General features: G+C 40.6%; 2 protein-coding genes and 1 long non-coding RNA gene across 5 annotated transcripts; 2 read left to right on the top strand and 1 right to left on the bottom strand.

Annotated features, from left to right (window-relative positions):
• Nucleotides 1–284: 284 nt before the first annotated feature.
• LOC117552424 lies at nucleotides 285–11146 on the top strand. The gene is made up of 3 exons (XR_004569965.1): nucleotides 285–340; nucleotides 10720–10974; nucleotides 11087–11146. It is a non-coding gene; the product is annotated as an uncharacterized LOC117552424 (long non-coding RNA).
• Nucleotides 5486–11080, bottom strand: il15ra (interleukin 15 receptor subunit alpha). Of its 3 annotated transcripts, none has more exons than XM_034225825.1 (8): nucleotides 10925–11080; nucleotides 10306–10500; nucleotides 8990–9034; nucleotides 8848–8901; nucleotides 7881–7991; nucleotides 7350–7469; nucleotides 7190–7262; nucleotides 5486–6999 (listed from the first exon to the last, which is right to left on the bottom strand). In XM_034225825.1, the coding sequence occupies exons 1-8, from the start codon at nucleotides 10998–11000 to the stop codon at nucleotides 6930–6932; spliced, it is 744 nt and encodes a 247-aa protein (XP_034081716.1). In that variant the 5' UTR covers nucleotides 11001–11080; the 3' UTR covers nucleotides 5486–6929. The 3 variants fall into 3 exon arrangements, with proteins under 3 accessions (XP_034081716.1, XP_034081715.1, XP_034081717.1); XM_034225824.1 differs by having other exon boundaries at nucleotides 8984–9034; XM_034225826.1 differs by lacking the exon at nucleotides 8848–8901.
• Nucleotides 11147–11894: 748 nt separating the features above from the next.
• rbm17 (RNA binding motif protein 17) lies at nucleotides 11895–19447 on the top strand. Its single transcript, XM_034226125.1, has 13 exons — nucleotides 11895–12078; nucleotides 12452–12583; nucleotides 12669–12785; nucleotides 12928–13094; nucleotides 13377–13489; nucleotides 13826–13876; nucleotides 14825–14957; nucleotides 15338–15489; nucleotides 15756–15806; nucleotides 16965–17041; nucleotides 17112–17210; nucleotides 17290–17362; nucleotides 19194–19447. Exons 2-13 carry the CDS (start codon nucleotides 12461–12463, stop codon nucleotides 19295–19297), a joined length of 1260 nt encoding a protein of 419 aa, XP_034082016.1. The 5' UTR covers nucleotides 11895–12078; nucleotides 12452–12460; the 3' UTR covers nucleotides 19298–19447.
• Nucleotides 19448–20372: the final 925 nt, after the last annotated feature.

Genomic DNA, 20372 nt, shown 5'->3' on the forward strand with positions numbered 1-20372 from the left:
CCGTTATTGTTCCTTTAAGAGAATGAGCATCTACAACTAGATAAAAACAGTTCTTTGTCACGTTATTTTCATCATGACAGTGGCCGTTTCTCAATCTCGAGGTTTCTGGCTTCCAAGCCAATATTTCAAGGATGCTACGTCATCGAGTGCCGCCGAAGGACTGTTCCAATCTCCAGCATACTTGGAATTCCACCGAGGCCGCGTCCTTGGTTTGGGGGAAATTTCGAGGCCGCACATGGGTAGACTTCGCGTCCATAAAATCCCCACAATGCTTTGCGCACGGACCAATTTCAAAAACCCTTGCGGAGAATTGCTGAACCGACGCAGCACACATTTAAACGTAAGTATAGTGGCGTAGAACATGTGTTGGTAAGTATGTTACTTTGTTACATTTGTTTGTTATCACCAAAAATATGTTCCGTGAAAGTAAAGCAAGTTCATAATTAGATAGACATCGTGAGGTATTTATTTTCGGTACAGTTTATGTTGAAACCGTTAGAGAGAGTGGCACACTTGTTAGCCTGTTCCATTCTTCTTCGTTTTTCGAAGCCGTGGCTTGGAAGTATACTTGCTTCGTTTCTGAAGGAAGTAACTTGGAAGTACACGACTACCAAGCCAGCATCCTCGCGATTGAGAAACACCCAGGCCAGAGCCGTATAATAGAAGAGTTATGACATCTCCGTTCACTCCAATGGACCACTTTTTTACAGCAATGGCGGATCGTGGAGCCTCTCATTCGTTCCCCGGAAGTTAGCGCCAAGGCTAGCAGAGCGGTAGAGTTGCAGCATAATAGACCGTTCGTGACTGACTTTTAAAGGTAAGAAGAAGTTTAAAGATTTATATTGCGGATATTATCAGTACATCTGATTCAAATGAACATGTGTATTAAAGGATGTCAGTGGATTATCCCTAAATCATTAGATTTAGGGAACGTTTACAGATAACAGATTAAGCTAGGATACCGAAGCAAGTTAGCAACAGACGTTGAACAACCTTTTAATTGTAAATTCCGTTCTCTTAATGTCATTTGGTCCAACGTTGTTGAATTAGAGAAGAGGGGCTTCTAAACGGGATTGTATGCGGGGGTGGAGGGAGTTAAATATTAGAGAAATATAACTTTGGTGCGTGTAAGAGTGAGTGTTTTTAGCAGAGCCATATTGTGTCCTTGTGATTATGTTGATTATTACCTGCCTGTATAATGTTGCAGCTCAGCTGATTTTGGATTGATGGCAAAGGGAGAGGGACTTAAGTGAGTGTGAAAACACAAGGTACGTTTAATACTACTGTTTTATATAAGTAAGCATACTAAACATGTATTCTATCACTGTATTATATAAGTAATCTTGTTGGTAACCAGCCTCAGCCGTATAGATCTTTTTACGAGTTTTTGTTGTACTCCACAGCATGACGGAAGCCTGCTGGAGAGGGCCTGAGCTTCTTTCTCCAATACACCCACTGCGTTGGGGAGCTGCATGAGGGAGGAACCAGTCTTGGTCCTAAATAGTTCCTCATTTTGGTGAATGAAGTCAAAGGCTTCTTGGGAGGGACGACAAAGAGCACCTGCCTTGAAGTCTTTCAAGTCCACTAACAAGCTGTTGTCACCAGAAGGACTCTCATCATGGTGCTCTGTTGCAATTTTGCATTTTTCACAGATGCTGGCAAACTTGATGATTTTGTGGACGATGTAGCCTGCAAGATGGAAGAGAATACATTTCTCAGTTTTTGTGAGGTCAGGTGCTGCTGCTCTGTTCACCGCCATCAGCTGTTCCACTCTGACTGATGGAGTGATTTTTGGCTCCCCTGTGTCCAGGAAGTCTGCCAAAAAGCTACTGTGGTCTTCCTGGTAGCTCCCAGAGCTGATGGTGGTGAGGAACTGCCCCACAGATATGATTCTCAGTGCATGATGGAATTCCACTGGAGTTGGGACAGGATTTTTAGACCTCACACAGCTGAATGTATTTTCAAGGCAGTCTTGTGTGAACCTTGACGTTAACACAAACCTGTGTCCTTGTGTAAGCATCTCCTCTTGTATGGCCAAAATTGATGTTGCCATTATCACCCCTGTTTGAACAGGCTTCCAACCTCCCTTTTGACCTATCTTTATCCCACGAAACAGACGGACGATGTTCTGGAGGAAGGTGATGGCCTTTTGGTACTCCTCCATCTTGAGCCTGCTCAGGGCTGTAATTGGATGGCGAGATGACATCAGATCAAACCAACGATCAACCTGCTCCAGGAACCACGCTGTCGTCAGGTATGACAGAGGGCGGTTTTCTTGCTGCACCATGTATTTCAGCCCAGCACTTGTAGCCTTACTGAACACATTTAGAGCAAGACCAACCTTCATCTTATCAAAGTGACTTGGCTCGATGGCTGCAGCTTAAAGATGGGGAGCTATTTGTAAGGCCATCCCTTCCTGAAAGGTCAATAAGTCCTTAATGGGGACCACAGAAACCTCGTTAGAGGGGAGGTTCTCTCTGTTAACAACATCCTCAGGAATTATGAAGACCTGCCCACGGACAAGGGCACTTTTTTAAAAAATTTTACCAGATGTGGGACATTGGGCATGAAATAGAGCTGCCTGTCTGGTTTTGCTGGATGTGGCACCGATGTTTTATTTTGGTCCACCCCAAAGGATTTCCACATGGCTCGGTTAGGGCTACCCATGTCGGTGGTGACATCAAGCACATGTAGCCCTATGGATGCTGCCCTCTGTATTATCTCAATAATGATTGGCCTGTACTCTGCTCCATTGGTAGAATTGCCAGTGTAATGATATGCCACTACTTGCTTCCACCGTGTTGTGTTTCCAGCCAACATAAACACACAAGCATGTGTTGCCACCCCTGTGTGACCTGGTAAAGTCACATCACCGTACAGTTTGCCTGTAATCATGTCTAACTCCACACTTGGTGTGATTGCCATTTCATCCAAGGTCAACACACACTCCCTTTCAAGGTCTGTCAATTTATCTGCCTTCAATTTTAGGAAATCAAAGACCTCTGTCAACACACCAGGCTCAAACTTAACACATTGCATCCTTCTTTGCAGTGTCCTTATTCCTGGAAGGGGAATCTTCAATTCCTGCAGAGTTTTGTAACCCGTTGGTCCGCTCGCAAAGCGAATTTTTAAAGCCTTCTTAATTGTCTCATTGCTCCATTTCATCCCCTTTGTGGTGAGTCTGCCTTCAGTTGGTCTTTTGAAAACGTTTTCTTATATTTCTTGTCCCTAATTTTCATTGTTTTCTTGAGAGCTGCATTTTCCTTCCTGATTTTTCTTAGTGCAGCCTTTGCTTTTTTGGTGATTCCTTTTTGGCTCTTTAATTTTCTCTTTAATTGTTGTAATAGATCTGTTTGAATGGCTGCTGGTTCCCTCGTATGCTGACTGGCTGCTGGTTCCCTCGTATGCTGACTGGCTGCTGGCTGAGTGGGTGGTGTCCGCCCTCCCTGTCTCTCCTCACTAGCCATGTCCTCTCTTTCTTCACCCTCACTTTCCTTTCTCTCAGTCTCCTCATCCCTTCTTCCCTCAATCTTTGAGTCTAATGTAAGTAGAAGACATGGCACTGTAAATGTTCGAACATTTAAAATATTATACCACTTAAAAATAAGAAATATTACTTTTGTTACTAAGAGTTCATACTTATTATACCTGTGTCACCTTTCACACTATAGCTGTGATCATGAGCTATGGGCTTTGTAGATACAGGTCCCGGGGTGAATCGTGGTGCAGGGGCCCTTCTCTTTTTGACCACAGCGCGATGCACGAAGATGGTGGGTATAGCCTCTGCTCTCAGCCTAGTCTTGCCCTTTTTTGTCTTGACAAACTGGTCTGCATCAAAATGTGCCTGCGGAGTGACTTGAGGTTACTTCACACACAGAACAACTGTGTCTGAATCTTGTCTGCCCACATACATATTCCATAGTGGTTGAATAGACAGTATTAGGAAACACTTTATACTTACTGGACATGTTATACTCATTACATACTGTATATAAAATATGACCAAGAATGTGAGACAACTTTATAGAAATTCATATCACATCTGTTACTGATGCCATTTGTCATACTTTATTAAATTCACAAATAATAAAGTTCCATAACTTCAGTTGGGAACAAAGACCACACCTTATCTCCCCAAGGCAATTTCCCATCCAATAGGTGTGCTATATAGGTGTGTATAACCCTTTCTCCTGTCTGTTTAATCCTCTTTCAGCACAAGAACCAGAGGGGGATTCAATGGAGCCTGAATACCTGCACTGAGACCCTCACCCTGCACCCTGAGTCTCAACTCTGTGTTTTTCAAGCCTTTCCCTGTTTTTTTGTATTAAACAAAACATTAAGCTTTCCCAATGGTGTGGTTTTCGTTTTGTGAAAAAGTGCAAATGCAGTGTTTGTATATAATTACCTCACATATTTTTTTGCTGTTGGTCGTGAAATTGCTCCTGCTGACTTGAGCCAGCCATTTTTTCCTCCGCTCTGTGTCAGTGGGGAAGCCGTACATTCGTACTCCTTTCTCGGAGCGATTTGAGCATCCCCAGGCAGCACAGCAAACCATGGTGGCGACTGGGAGGCAGCACAGCAAACCAGGACAACACGGAGGAAAAGGCACAGACAAACTGCATGATATGCTATTCAATGTTTATTGAATTCCATGTATTTGCAATGGATGTTCCTAAAACAACACATTTAACATCATCATGCTGCTGCTGCTAGTCCTTTGATAGTCACCTGTCGGTCTCCTGTCCTTTCTGAAAGCCATAAAGATGACATTAGTCATTTAGATAACTTGTGTCCTCAATTACCATGGGATTACTGAAACTACCATGAATTTAAGAAAATGGTAGACATTAATCTAATCTGAATTTTAAAGCATTACTTTAGATCCCCTCCCTCTAAATATATCAATAAACATTAGAAAGTGATGCTCCTGACTACCATACAAGTTTAAGAAGATAATATTGGTTTTAAAGAATTCAAAGCTATAAATAAACAGCAACAGGCTCTTTAACCAAGGCACTGTTAGCCTAACATGTAAACTAGTTGTTCACACTAATCCTAATATTATCACTTAATATTAGCAAATTCTATTTTATTTTTTAAAACATATTGATGTAAATACATACACATATCGATTTGTTGTATAAATATTGCAAATCAAAACCTTTATTCACTAATAATTACCAAAAATCGTAGTTCTATCTCCTGTTATCAGTGCATTCACATTGCCCGCCATGAACTTCCGGGGAACGATCCTCGTCTACATGAACCACGTGACGATAACCGTTTTTGGACTTCCGTTGTCGTAACTCTTCTATTATACGGCTCTGACCCAGGCTAAATGCTGCCTGGCAGATATTTTAAATGACTTCATAGTGAAGTTACATTTAGGAACTGCAGAAGTGAAACATATAAACAAGCATGATGTTCCTCTTCTAGAGCGGGTGGGCGTCATTGTACTAAAACTGTTATAAGCAAGAATAGACCGTTTTTTAAAAAGAAATACTTTAATGATTATATAAATGCACAGAGCAGCACAACAAGAGATACAGGAACACAACAATCATCTAAATAATTAAAGCTGCTCTGATAAGAGGACTTTTTTCTGATCAACAAAACTTTAAGGAAACACTTGTATGAAAAAGAAAAGTTCATAAGCATAGCAACAAAGCTGAATATTTTAGATTGCACATTTTACATGGAGGCATAAAGAAAAAGCTTTAGAGTGAGATTAAATAAGTGTTAACAGCTTTATTTTTATGATATAGGAATTGTTTACTTTCCCACTATTCATTCCCAGACCTGAACCTGCTGTTGTGTTTTTCATGTAATGCTTTGGTGCTCTTAGAGGAAACAAATATTCTGTTCATTTCATTGTACCAAAGTGGCTGCAAAAATCTCAGAAATAAGATAAACTTTGTCCTGTAATGGATGGACCATATTTTTAAGTGATAATGCTCTGTAGGTTGCTGACAGTCTTTGTTCAGTGCATGGTTCAGTACAACCGCTACACAAATAACATCAGGCTTAGCATTTCAGATGAGTAAAACAGATAAGAGATGAAGAAATATAGGCGTTCCGTAAGCTACGTTTGCTAAATAGTTGGAGAGTAAATCACGAGTTAATCTTGAAGCTATAAATCTATTTATTGGACTATGATACCATATTTGCTGATATAACAAAGTATGCCACAATACGGTTTCGATAGGATTCAGTGACCTGAGGCAATATCATATGCTCATTCAACACAATTACATTTCTACAAGCTCATAAAAAGCTACTCAGATATTACTTGACAGTGTACTTACTCGGATGACCACAGATATGAATATCAAAATAAAGGCACATCTTACTTTGGGCCATAAATATAGCCTATCGTAGTTAGCATTTTGGCCTTTGGGTAGCTTCTTAGCCTGCAGTGCTGACTCCCAGATCATGGGGTGAAGGACAAGTTGGTTCCCTACCTTCTTCTCTGTCTTTAGAAAATGGCTGAATGCTTCCCATAAACCACTGGGAACTGCGGTTTTAAGCAAGGTTTTTCTTTTGTGAAATGTAGTTTGGTAAGGGCCTTTTTTAGATGCTAATGTGATCATTGTTTATTGGTGCGGCCCACTTATGTGTTTCAATCATTTCTACAGAACAATGGAACTCTGGCACAAGGCACTAAGATCTATACACACCATACCTGTAGTTGGGAATTGATTAATTGCTTATTTTTGTAATTTCCTGGGATTTGAAGACAATATCAGCAACATACATCTACATCTTGTAGCTGCAGAAGATCACAGTCTTCAACAATTAAAGTTCCTCAGATGAAGATCAAATCTTTGGTTGAGATCTGCTCATTAAAAAGTCAGTTTAACTTCATACAACAAATGTCATGCAGCCAGCCATTATATGTGATTTACACAGTCTAATAACCCATTCTCCTGTCAGTCACGTGGATCCGTTTTCATGGGTATCTGTTCATCGGTCTGCTGAGGGATCTCGTTTTTGGACCTCCTACGGCATGAAGGAAAAAGTAAAGGGATCATAAGCAGTACAATAAATCCATAATTGGACATTTAACCAAATTGCTATGATGGATAAAAACTGTTTGTGTCATACCTGAATCTGAGTTTTCTCATCACATGAAACAGTTTGCTGGGACATAATTGCACACATTCAAACACAGGTATGTGAGCATGCTTACCTTTTATAGAAAAAGAAGCTGATTCCCACCAAAGCACAGAAAATCACCAGTGAAACACAGCCAATCACAAGTCCTGCCAATAAGAGAGAAATACTCAGTGTTTTTCTGGCTCTCAAGCTGCATCCACCACGAGCTAGCACAAATGGGTAGAGTGACTTACTGGGGGCCGTGGAGGAGAGCATTCCCGGAATAATTGTCCCGTTGTCGGACGCCTCAGTCGTGGTGGAAAGTGTGCCGTGCGATGTGGATGCTTTGGTCCCTGGCATGGAATCTACCGCCCCTGGTGTGGAAGAAAAAATGATTATATTCCCCTGTTGCTCAGTTATTAATGAGGCAGTCCAGAAAGGATCATGTCCCCAAGGTACTGTTATATATTTTTTTTACAACTAATGCTGTTTCATGTATGTTTGAAAAAAAACAATGGTTGAGCGTAATGTGTAAAAGTCCAACCTTTCTATCTAACAGGATAGATTCTGAATGGATATATGGCTTGATCCAACATTAAAGTATTTTTTTAAATATCCCAAATTATTCATGTATTTATTGTAACTGATTATCTTAATAAATGCCATGCAACACAATAAATAATAATCAAATTGTTTATCTTTTACAGAAGTCTAACAGATACAGGCCCAGGCTTGAGAGCAACTGTTGGCAACATGCAGTGCCGTTAAACTGATTAGCAGGTTACCCTGGGAGGATCCGGGCGGGGCAGGAGAGTTAAAGGTGGAGCTGGAGGTGGGCTCTGCACGCAGGGTGTCTGACGGCTGTATACTCTGGCTGGTCTGAAGACTGCGGGAAGCTGATGTGGATAACAAAATACATTTACTTCTACTAATACTGCTTAGAGATGACTTTTTAACCTTGAAACTGTAAGAATCGTTGAATACTTTCATATAATATGCCACACAATTCATAACAAAAGGTAAAAAACACATGCCAGAATCTGTTTTTGTAATATATTAGTATTCATACTACTGTTATAAGTGCTTATGTTAAGCATATGGCCGTTTCCTCTACTTCCTACCATAGTGTAACCACTAGTGATAGTATCTTGAATCATGTTTGACTTCCAGTTACATTCGTGCTTCTTCTACCTCTAAACCACATTTTCCGACTCTACACAGGAACCCGATAACATGTATCTGCGTGATCATAAGATCATAATGATGTTGTGCAATTAACAGTTTGTCAGATGTAATAACCAGTTTGGTCTCACGACTATCATGCTCCTGAAATGTCTCAGGGGCACTGTCAACAACTTCATGAATGTTGCATTGAAATATTGAACCCTCTCTTTTATCCTCCCTCCCACTAATTTAAACATGGAGCAAAGTACTTACTCAGAATACATTAGAATGAGCTAAGTATATAGTAATAGTGTTAAGTAGTCCTTATATTTGTGTTGATTTGGTTGGTACTCATTTAAACCGTAACTCCTACAATGCAATGTTACCAGTACATTATGGCTTCTGATAAACCTTCCACTGATTTTATTACTACTAACTTTACTACTGCCTCTAATTATTACCACTGCTGCACACACACATTTTCTATGTATATATGTCACTCTTTCAGTTCCATTATTAGTGCTTTTTTATTGTTAGTATTTTTCTAGTATAGTAGTAGTATTTTCTTCATGCTGGGATAGAACTCACTGACTATGGAGGAAGCGGTGGATTCATGGGGGATACGGATATGGGTGTGTCCCGCTGCAAGATCAGAGCATTATTCATAAATGTGAAACACACACTTCTGTCCAGCTCACATTGAAACATAGCACTTGGAGCTTACACTTACTTGTTGCTGTGCTCTTGGGGTGTGCTGTGGTTCTCTTTGGGTCAACTGAAAAAACACGAATAAAAAGTTGAAACTTGAGAGCATGAAAAAGCCAGAAAGATGATAAGGATTGTGGATTGTCATTATCACTGTCAAAAACAATGCACCCTACCCTTCCAACAATGTGACCTGTTAGTGTGTTTTGCCTGGTGAAGGAAATAAAACACTTTCTATTTTAGTTTCAAAGCTAACGCTCAGAGTACCTCACACTGTACGCGGATGATATACTGCTCTTTGTCTAAAACGTACCCCCGTTTCTTCCCGCCCTGCTAAATATATCTGGAAACTATCTTCGACCAACCCCAACCATCAAATTATTTATTTATTTCTTCTATCATAGTTCGACATAGTACAGTCCTCACAGGTTTTGTGTAATAAAAGCCACACATTCAATAAAAGGCAGCTTGTGCACTGACCAGGCTTCAGTTATATCCTGATATATGCTCTATGGGCCACCAGGAGTTGTCCATTTCTGGAAACAATTATTATACATGGGGAAAGCTGGATGGAAGTGTGTGGGTGGTGTGTAGAAAAAGATGCTTCCATTTCTATCTTCACGTCTGCTTTTAGATGTATTATTAGTGTACGGTGCTTAAAATAGTCTCGTACACATATCATATCTACATTTCAAAAGAAATACATCACCATGTTTTACATACTCCCACTCCTTTTTCTACAAAACCAGACTAAATTGGAAAATAGGCTGCAGTACAGAGACATTTAAATGAAGAAATCTGTTGAGTTGCAGCCAATACATCGTGCTGTTTAGACAAGTAATGATTACGTTGCATCTGCTTATGTTTAGCAGCACTTCTCCTGTCATGTCTGTTCTTCGTATGACTGGAGACTCTAGTACTAGAAATCACATGTAGTTGGCATGTGGACGATTGATATACATACCAGTGTGCCTCAGTGGCTACATCATTCATTTGAACTGTGTGTTTGATTGTATGTGTCAGGCTAAAGAGGTGGCTTCCTTCTTAATGCTGCTTTCACTGCTTTCATTTCCAGGCTCAAGTCAAGTCCAAGTGTTCACACTGCATTGTTAGAGTTAAACAGCAGACATTTGAATCATCTGGGACCTTGGTTTGTTAGCGTTACATGCAGTTGGAATTCTGTATGCTATATCACATATGATTCATCCTACAGGCATGCACACTCTTGTTCTCTTTTCTTACATACCAGTTTCACAAGTTGAACTATCTGTGTTCAGTTTACGCTGCTCTGATTGCATGCAGTGTGTCTACAAATGTAAAGATGAAAAAAAACAATCTTACGTATACACTCAAAGGTGGTGGAGGGGGTGTAAATGATGCCATTAGGTTTGCATTTGAGCAAATTAGAGGTTCCCGACTTCCTCACATAGCCATCTATGCACGTGTATCGGAATGTGCTGTTAATTTTGAAGCAGGGGACCTCGGGACGTTTAGTTCTATTCACTTCGGGAATATCTGGACAGCAAGTGTTGTTTTCTGGAAGATAGACATTGTGTGATTGCATGATTACAAAAGAGACGTTTCAAATGCTTCAACTTTTATAAGTGAGTTTCAGATAGCAAAGGTAATAGCTTTGTAGAAATATAGAAAAAGTCCTTCAGAAACAGTGTGCCAGATGTGATTGAGTCCTGATACAGTTATGCAGGTCTTTTGTAATGATATGATATTTGCTTTTGCTTTATTGTAAATCCATAGGTTGTATTACAGTATGCCTAAATGAACACAAGTCAACAACTCTTCCAACACTGCCTATAAAAGTGCAAAAGGATCCAAGCTGAAAGGGAACATATCGCATATACATAGAAGAAGAAGGAGAAGAAGAAGAAGCCCCAGTTCATGTCCCTAAATCCTGCCACTATCGCTCGGATTTGAGATCATAGTATTCTTGTTGTGCACTCACCGAGGCTGGAGACTTCTGCAGCTCCGAGCAGACAAAGCACCGTGAGGCAGGTTAGTGAAGAGGAGTCCAGCTCCATCTGACGATCTGATCTGCTCACAGAAGAGTAGCCATCTACAAGAAGAGACTATCCTCACTGCTGTCAATACTCACTTTCACTTTCAGGCACTCCCGCGACCAACAACCAATCACATGAATCTCCCGCCCCGGACACACAAGCACGCGGTTTGATTGGCTAAAGGTTGTACTGGCATATGATTTGATTGGCTGACGCTTCCGTCGAAGCTTCATTGATTGATTGATTGATTGAAAAGTTTATTAACAGCTTGTATATTGGGTACAGTACAGTACAGCTCAAAACATACAATTGTTACGGGGATGCAGACCAGAGAAAGACTTTCGTCTTGTTTACATCAGGGTCCCCCATTTCCAATTCATTATGTCATTTAAGACATATAAGACATATTTGACATACAGATGGCTTATTTACAATTTACATACAGGTGGTTTTTTACATACAGATTGCTTATTTACAATTTTCAAAGTTGAACATTGCTCAACTTTTGAAGCGAGCAACGTGAGATTTTTTTTTTTAAAGTTAGCCTTTCATCCATCCTTACTATGGCATTTGCCACTTAATTGACGTACAGGTCACGACCATAGACTGGTCACGACACAGATTGGGCTGGGGCGGCCCTGTAGGTAGATCATTTGGGCGTGGTCATTTTAAAAGTAGCTCCCAAGCTGAAAAAGTGTGGGCACCCCTGGGCTACAATCTATACATACAGGCTACAGTATGCAAATCCATGGATCAAGTGGTACGCCATGTTTTGCTGCAGTTATACATTCCCCTTTTTTAGTCGAAAAGGTACATACATATCCACCTTGAGAAGTGATTGGGCTGCACAGAGCCGTCATTTTAAACATAAAGTTGTTATTGGACATTGAAGTGTATTGTGGTGGAGTCAGCCAGCCGCTAGGTGGAGGAAGAGAGAAGAATGTCGCCATGATGTCGTTGACTGTCGCCCTTAGTTTTGTTGTTGTGCTGCTGACTTCCGCTTCGTACAGCGAGGAGCTAACTTTAATAAATGTGCCGCTAAACTCTTTTATGTTACAGGCACTGGCATATAGTTAATGTGCAGACATTTCTTAAACCGGTAGGTTGAAAACAAGCTAAACTAATAAAGTTGTTGTGAAGATATGTAATTGAGGAGTAGACAGTCACGTAGCTATGTTAGCATTAGCTAACGTTTAGCTTCATTGATATTTGTCTAGTCTCTCCTTGCCTGCACCTGAGTTTTAAGTGAAACAATGCTTTCTTTAATATAGCTAACGTTAAGTTAACATGTCCATGCATTGAATTAATAAAACCCTCGTTACAATACAAATTGAGAAGCGTCTCATGTAGACAGCTGCTTACAGACTCAATGTCTCTCCAAGTGTTGCAGAGCAAAATGATGCATGTGAAGCTAGTTTAGATACATTCACGCTGTGGTTGAACACAAATGAAGTGTGTGTGTGTGTTTGCAGGAGACAGCTATGTCGTTATACGATGAGATCGGTGTGGGTGCCAGTGACACCAAGACTGAAGGCTGGTCCAAGAACTTCAAGCTGCTGCAGTCCCAGCTGAAAGTGAAGAAGGCTGCTCTGACCCAAGCCAAGGTAGGCACATGTAATATGTGAGCACTGCAAGGCAAAGCAAGTTTATTTATATGGCAGCTTTCACAATCAATTTCTGTGTGTGTAGACCCAGCGGATGAAGCAGAGCTCGGTCTTGGCTCCGGTTATTGATCTAAAGAGAGGAGGCTCCATTGATGAAAGACAGATCATAGACACTCCTCCACATGCTGCCGCTGGACTTAAGGTTCGTACCACAAACCTGAGCCACAGTGTGAAAAAGTGCATACTTAGTGGTAATATGATACTGAGTGGGATGTGGTGTTATGATGCAGCTGCACAAAGACCCCCCCCAATCTGCTCACACAACATGTACATATTTGCTTCAGGATACCGTGCCCAGTGGTTTCTCCTCTAGCGATGCGCTGATCCCGTTGGCAGATGAGTACGATCCAATGTTCCCAAACGACTACGAGAAGGTGGTAAAGCGACACAGAGAAGAGCGTCAGAGACAGAGGGAGCAGGAGCGGCAGAAGGAGATCGATGATAGAGAAAAGTACGGTCATGACAGTCAATCAGTACATTTGTTTCCGGGCTTGAAGCCATAGCATGTCCAGTTAATGCTTAACTATGGATGCCAAATCATATCAAAAGTTCTGCCAAGACACTATTCACATTAATGACAGAGAGTGGAAACAAACATGGGTCAACCGAAGAAAAGGGCTGTGGTTTTTATTATTCGTCACGGATTAATAATTTGTATGAAACTGAGAGTCTACTGGACTGAATATTTAGAGGACAGGACTCCTTTTTAAATCTTGATGTTCTTGTGTTGCAGGAAGAGGAAGGACAGGCACGAGGGAGGAGCTCCGAGTGGCTTCTCTCGATTCCCTGCAGCGGAGGGCGAGTCAGATGAGGAGGAAGACTATGAAGCAGAGCGGAGGAAAAGAAGTGAATATTTGTTTTGTACAACAGAAATATTCACTTTACTTGGATATTTTCCGAGTCTGAAGGTTGACTTTTCCAAAATGATGACATGCTCTATTTGGTTACACTCTGAATGTATATAAATACATGTCAAACATTTTAGCGTTGATGAATAGCTTAATCATTTGCTGATTCTATGCATGTAGCCCTGCTGTGTGTCACGGTAATGATGTGTCAAACTTCTCTAACGTGATGAATCTCCTGTCTGTCTCTCTCTCTCTCTCTCTCTCTCTCTCTCTCTCTCTCTCTCTCTCTCTCTCTCTCTCTCTCTCTCTCTCTCTCTCTCTCTCGCTCTCGCAGCTTTAGGTGGAGCAGCCATCGCCCCTCCATCTTCACTCGTGGACAAGGACGGTATGTGTTATCTAGCAGGTGGTGACATTTAAAACCACAGACTATCAGGGTTCTTACGGTCATTAAAAACCTGGAAAAGTCATGGAAATTCAAAATGCTAATTCCAGGCCCTGGAAAAGTTATGGAAAACAATATTTTTCCCAAAGTATGGAAAAGTCATGGAAATGTAACGAAAGTTGCATCAAATATAATTTATATTTTATCTAATCGCCAAAATAGTAATACTATAATGATAATAAATACTGTATCGTATATTTTGCTGGTGAGATTTGAGTTGCTTCAGCGTGTAGAAGCTAGTAAGCCTATTTGATTTGTTTTAGATAGGCACAACATGTTTCATATGCAGACCTTATTTTCCTGTTCCATGTTAAAATAAACCATTTTCAGTGGTACGCTGAGAAAGAGTAATTTTTTTGGTCATGGAAAATTAGGTAAAGGTCCTGGAAAAGTCATGGAAAATCATTGGTGAAAAAGTATATGAACCCTGACTATCAAATAGACCAGGAAGCAATCCTATGTAAACGGCTCAGAGATACACTATCCCTTAGTTAGTTATTTTGCTTGAACTTTGTTTTGTTCCCTGAAATGAGTACAAAACACTTTTTAGTAATACACGTGCATCAGTGTTACCCGCAGGGGCTTTAGTTCGTTTATTTGTTGTCTTTGTCGGTTATGTTAACTGTCAGTTTGCGTACAGCAGAGGGCAGCAGCATCACCGTTTAAAGTATCTTTACCATGTGATGCCAGTGTTAAATCACTAGGACAGAGGCGGGGAGTTCTTTGCTCCGGTATCATCCTTAATTTTTCACACAGTGATATAAAAAAACAGAATACAAAACGGATTCAAACAGATATTTATTTTTGTATTTATTCTGGTTGATGGGAATACCAAACATAAATTGTACACGCGAAAGAAATAACATTGTATTTGTTTTTCTGTGTGTGTAGGCTCCTACTGCTACGAAGAGGAAGTTCGTCCCCCAAGAGGCTCAAAGGCCGCCATCCCTCCCCCGATGTATGAAGACTCAGAGCGAGCGCGCTCACCACCCGGACCCACCAGCTCCTTCCTCGCTAACATGGGGTGGGTGGCACACACACACACACACACACACACACACACACACACACACACACACACACACACACACACACACACACACACACACACACACACACACACACACACACACACACACACACACACACACACACACACACACACACACACACACACACACAACATGCCAGCCTATATGCTGAGTAAACGTGTTAAAGCTGTATGTTGGACAGTTTTTTGTCAATTACTTCATTACTATCTAATAGATACAATGCATCAACATAAATAACAGAACCCTTATTTGACTCAATAATGATTCTATAAATTGAAGTGCCGACAAACAGCTTTATTATTACAACAAACACACATTTTGAAATCCTCCTTCTCCATATCGCCTCCCACAGAGGTACGGTGGCCCATAAGATCATGCAGAAGTATGGATTCAAAGAGGGCCAGGGCCTGGGGAAGCACGAGCAGGGCCTCAGCACGGCGCTGTCTGTGGAGAAGACGAGCAAGAGAGGAGGAAAGATCATCATCGGAGACGCTGCAGAAAAACGTAAGTACTACCGTTACGTTTGTGTTTCTGCTGATATTTTTCTCTCATGATGCTGGAGGCCACGCGCCCAATGTTTTGACTTTCCTTCAAAATCTTTTCTCTGTATGAAGTAGCATTTTAATTTGTTGGTGCCAGCCCTTATGTTTGGTGTCTGTGTGTAACCTGCTTTGACTCTTAGTATATCACTTTTCATTCTTCACCAGTGAGCCTGGTGTCATTCCAGGATCAGTTACATGTTTTAATGTGTGTGTGTGTGTGGTGTGCAGCAGGCTCCAGCCAGGCAGGTGCTCCTGAGACTTCAGGAGGAGGCTTTTCAGGTTTGCTTTCACCTTTTATTTTCTCTCCTATTAGTATACTGCCATGCTAGGCTATTATTCAGAAATTGTGTGTGTGTTAGGGCTGCTCGATTATGGCAAAAATCATAATCTCGATTATTTGGGTCAATAATTGATATCACGATTATTAAAAACGATTATCCATTTACTTTGAAAACATCAATTTATTGGAGATTTTTTTTTTGAACAGTATGTTTTGAACAGTTGATTACCCTGAACTTTAAGTATAACTCAACTGAAAAACCAATACAAAAAAAATGTTATTTAAAAAAAAAAAAAACACATAGCAGGGGGGGGGGGGGAGTGTGTGGGAGAGAAACTCCCTCTGCAGGTAACTTTGAGACGTTAGCCTTTGCAGACCATTTACAGTACATGCACAAAATCCTATATAACACACTACAGGAAAGGGAACCCCCAAAGAGCATAATAGGGCCCCTTTAACTTTCTTACAGAAAGTAATGAATTCATTTAAAGATTAGAACTTACCTCAGAGGTAAAGTGTGAAATCAAATGTAAACTGGAGATGAAATGGGTTGATAATAAGTGAAAACAATGGAAATTCCCCTGTGCTATTTCCAGTTGCAGTCTTTGCCTAGCTTTCACTGCTTCTGTAGTTGTACTACGAGTGAAGGGATTACAGCCAATCAGCAGCACTTCTGTTATCAGCTCTGTATGCTGTACGGTACAGTTAACATGAGAATACAGTCACTCTTACACTGTTCTCTAAAGGACGTCGGCGCCCTCCTGAGGAACACATTGTTGCTCCTGATTACCAGTTTATGAGTCAGAGTTTATCTAAGGACCTGCTGAAAGGATGACTAATAATATGTAATGTCTGTGTATACACATGTGGACACTTTCTGTGTTCCTCTGAACAAGTCAATTCCTCTGCAGCGTATTGTTAGTATAACAACATAAAAGCAGTGTTTAAACTATGACAAAACAGCCAGACGTGACAGAAAACTCCTGTTGGGCTCACAATCAGCTTTTGAATAAATATCTGCCAAATTGTCATTCATCATTTGTGTTGTACTCATAACAACACAAATGATAAGCTATTACTCCATTCAGCACCGCATATACATATTATTTTGAATAGAATAACATTTGACCGTTGTTTACGTTTTTTTCACCGACCAGGGGACAATGTCAAGAAGTCAGATGCCAACCCGCTCACAGAGATCCTAAAAAACCCCACCAAAGTTGTCCTGCTCAGGGTATGTGTGTCTGTGTTTGATTTATACTTGTAGTCTCCTGAGTAAGGCCTAATGTGTGTTTGTTTTGTAGAACATGGTGGGCAGAGGAGAGGTGGACGAAGACTTGGAGGGAGAGACGAAAGAAGAGTGCGAGAAATACGGCAAAGTGGTTAGATGTGTCATTTTTGAGGTAAGAGAAGAGAAATACAAAGTGTGCAGTTAATTCATTTATACTACATGACACTCACAAAGCCCTCTTTGCCTATCAGATCGCAGTTGTGCCAGATGAGGACGCTGTCCGGATATTTCTGGAGTTTGAGAGGGTGGAGTCAGCCATCAAAGGTAGGTATTTCCTGTTTTGTAGTCACCTGCATGAGGTCCACTTACATGATTTTTGTAAAGCCTGGACACACCAGACACTACAAATATTTTGAACACGAGTCAGTTCCTGTTGCTTCAAAATGGCTGTAAATGTCACAGTAGTATCCGAACCTCAGACATTTTTTCCCCTTTTGTTGACAATGCTAACTTTTATTTCTAAAACACATTTCATTCGGGATGCTTCCAAAATACATATATGTAAATCCTTTAGTATAAGACTCCCCAACAACTTGAACTCAAATGTGTGACATCATCACTTTAAAGTGAGGAAGTGATACATAGACGATGATTTGTGTTAGATGAGACGGTGAGAGCAGCCAGGGGGATTTTCTGAAAGCATGGGAAAGGTTTTTGTTTCACAACTGGGAACACTACAAGACAGTAAAGCTCATTTTGGTATAAAAAAAAACATTCTGTGGGTTCCAAAAATCAGTCTCATGTGTATCGTCTATGGAACAACTCCAGACTTATTCATAATTATCAATTGAATATTTAGGCCATGGACATAACATTTAGGATTTCATTCTTACATATTACCCTTGTATAACTGCTCTAATATTGTGGGTGAGAGTGTGACCCATTCTAAATGTGTTGGCCCAGATCAGAATGAAGGTGGGACTCCCTGTGGTGTTACATCTTACATGACTCTGCAGCAGGGGCAGAACGGCCAAAACACCGACGCTCAGAAAGTGGGACAGACAGAACGATGCATAACAAGCCGCTTAGTGTGATCTATTTCTACAGATGATGACTAAACATTTCTTTACTTTTTGCTGAAAAATCAAGTAGCAAGAGTGGTTGTCCAGCAGTGAGAGGTCAATGTTTAAACTGCTGATGAATGTGTGTGAATGCTGACTTCTGTATGTGACCGCTCTTTTAGTGATGGCAAATAATTGAACATTTCTATATAAATTCAGTACATTTAGCAATTTAAGCAGCAACCAAGGGGTTTGAAAAGTGAAGCCAATGCAGAAGGGCCTTTAAACCTGGATTCTTTCCAATTAATAGTTAAATATGGCCGAGACGATTGTGTAGAAGACTATGAGAAAATGTGGCTACTTCTCTCTTGGTTTCTAATGACTTTATTGTCTTAATTTGTAGTTTCAAGTCTTCTCCAGTACAGCATGATGTTTATTTAGTCAATCTTCCTCCCGTTCAGAGTAAAATAGACGATACAGCAGGGTATGTTTTTAGCGTACAAACATGAGAAGGTTTCTGCCATCTCACACTAACAAAGACCTCCAGACATGTTTGATGTACTCCTTTGAAAGAATATGTTGCCCTGTTTCCATTGACATGATGTAATGAGCCTAACCGCAAAACAATCTACAGTCTTATCACTGCAACATGTTTTGTACACTAAGTGGCAATAAGAGCTTGTTCGTTTCCTCGAGACACAACACTGAACGCTGAGTATGTCCAATGTCCTTTTTGTACAAAGGTCCCCTCGATGAGTGGAACTTTATAACAGCATTTACTGTCTGCTGCCTCTGTAGTCATATTTTCCTTATTGCCACGTCTACTTTTGTGGTGTTCAAGTTGTGGTTTCCCGGAGTTTGTTCCACACAAATGAAACAACTTAGAACAAGAGCGTTGACGGTTAAATAAACTATTGAACTGCGTGCCACTGTTCAACAACCATACAGTGAGAAAAGGCATTCTGATGAAACACCAGTTGAAATAACTCAATGGTTAACTCTTCGCTATAAAATAAATATTAACCAAAGTGTGTTGTTGAATGGTTAATCTGTGTCCTTATCAGTGTGAGTGTAACCTCCGCTCTCCTCTGCAGCCGTGGTGGATCTGAACGGACGTTATTTCGGCGGGCGAATCGTCAGGGCCTGCTTCTACAATCTAGACAAATTTCGGGTTTTGGACCTCGGCGAGCAGGTGTGACGTCTCATCATCTCACAACGTGTATATAAACTTTTTTTATATTTCCTGAACAACAGTGACCTGTCAGTATGTAGTGGTGATTCCGTCTTGTAGATTCATGTCATTAAAAATACCTTTTATGTTGAGACAAAATAAAGAGTATGAACGACATCCAGTTTACTGTTTTCTTTACTTTGGACTGTCAATGGTTTTTTGTTGAAAATGTCTTTGCAACCTGCACACATCCTGTCATGGAGCCTAGTTTCCTTCTCAACATTTTGCATGACATAACGCTGCATCCAAAGTAGTGTTGAGACATCTCCAGAGCCCAATGGTCTTAACTTAGCCCTGATTGATTGTGGAAAGAGGGCCTCATTCAGAAATTATATAAGTGCGCCTAAAGGGGCCTGAAGCTGCCCGTGAAATGCGTCAGCAGGGATCCCACCGGAGCAGGTTTATTCAGATCAGGGAGAGAAAACTGAAAGGAGAGTTTTACTTTATGCTGCAAGGGTCGAGGTCAGGGTATGGCTGAAGAGGCAGGAGATGGATGTCTGACCGGCGGACAATGACTGTTATTAATATGTTTCTTATGTATTGGTATAAAGATCTGGTAATGTAAATAACATTTTCTTAGAAGAATGCATCTGATATTTCGCCCGATACTTTCAAAGAGCAAAAGTTTGTTTCTTTTACTTTGAAAAGCTGAAAATACATTTCCAAGCCACATTACAGAGCCAAAGCAATGACATCCTGAATGGGATTTTTGGTGAAGTAAAAAATGTGTGTGTGTGTGTGTGTGTGGAAAGGCTGATCTGGATATATTGACATGAAAACGGGGAAAGTATTTTGAAAGACGCAGCTATGTCTTTCTTGAATTTTACACATTGAGGATGTTTCTCACTAAACCAAGTAAATGTGTTTAAAACAAGTTTAACTTAAGAAAAGAAAGTGACAGAAAAAAACGTCATCACAAAAGTAAAAGTACCAAAGCATAAATGACTAGTACTTAGTATCTTATTTAAGTGAACAGGGTCATGGTCCCACAGCCTGTCCTTTTTCCTGTCAATCTTAATCTATGCGGAAAAATACAGGGCCT

This window comes from Gymnodraco acuticeps, unplaced genomic scaffold (assembly GCF_902827175.1).
Source record: "Gymnodraco acuticeps unplaced genomic scaffold, fGymAcu1.1, whole genome shotgun sequence".
Taxonomy (NCBI): domain Eukaryota; kingdom Metazoa; phylum Chordata; class Actinopteri; order Perciformes; family Bathydraconidae; genus Gymnodraco; species Gymnodraco acuticeps.

What these genes read in the sequence shown, in the direction of transcription:
- rbm17 (XM_034226125.1), top strand. Translation starts at nt 12,461, where the DNA reads ATGTCGTTATACGATGAGATCGGTGTGGGTGCCAGTGACACCAAGACT. An exon ending in AGCAGAGCGGAGGAAAAGAA is followed by an intron (nt 13,490 to 13,825) that starts GTGAATATTTGT and finishes TCGCTCTCGCAG; the next exon opens with CTTTAGGTGGAGCAGCCATC. An exon ending in TTAGATGTGTCATTTTTGAG is followed by an intron (nt 17,211 to 17,289) that starts GTAAGAGAAGAG and finishes TTTGCCTATCAG; the next exon opens with ATCGCAGTTGTGCCAGATGA.
- il15ra (XM_034225824.1), bottom strand. Translation starts at nt 11,000, where the DNA reads ATGGAGCTGGACTCCTCTTCACTAACCTGCCTCACGGTGCTTTGTCTG. An exon ending in TGCAGAAGTCTCCAGCCTCG is followed by an intron (nt 10,501 to 10,924) that starts GTGAGTGCACAA and finishes TCTATCTTCCAG; the next exon opens with AAAACAACACTTGCTGTCCA. An exon ending in CACCGCTTCCTCCATAGTCA is followed by an intron (nt 7,992 to 8,847) that starts GTGAGTTCTATC and finishes TATCCACATCAG; the next exon opens with CTTCCCGCAGTCTTCAGACC.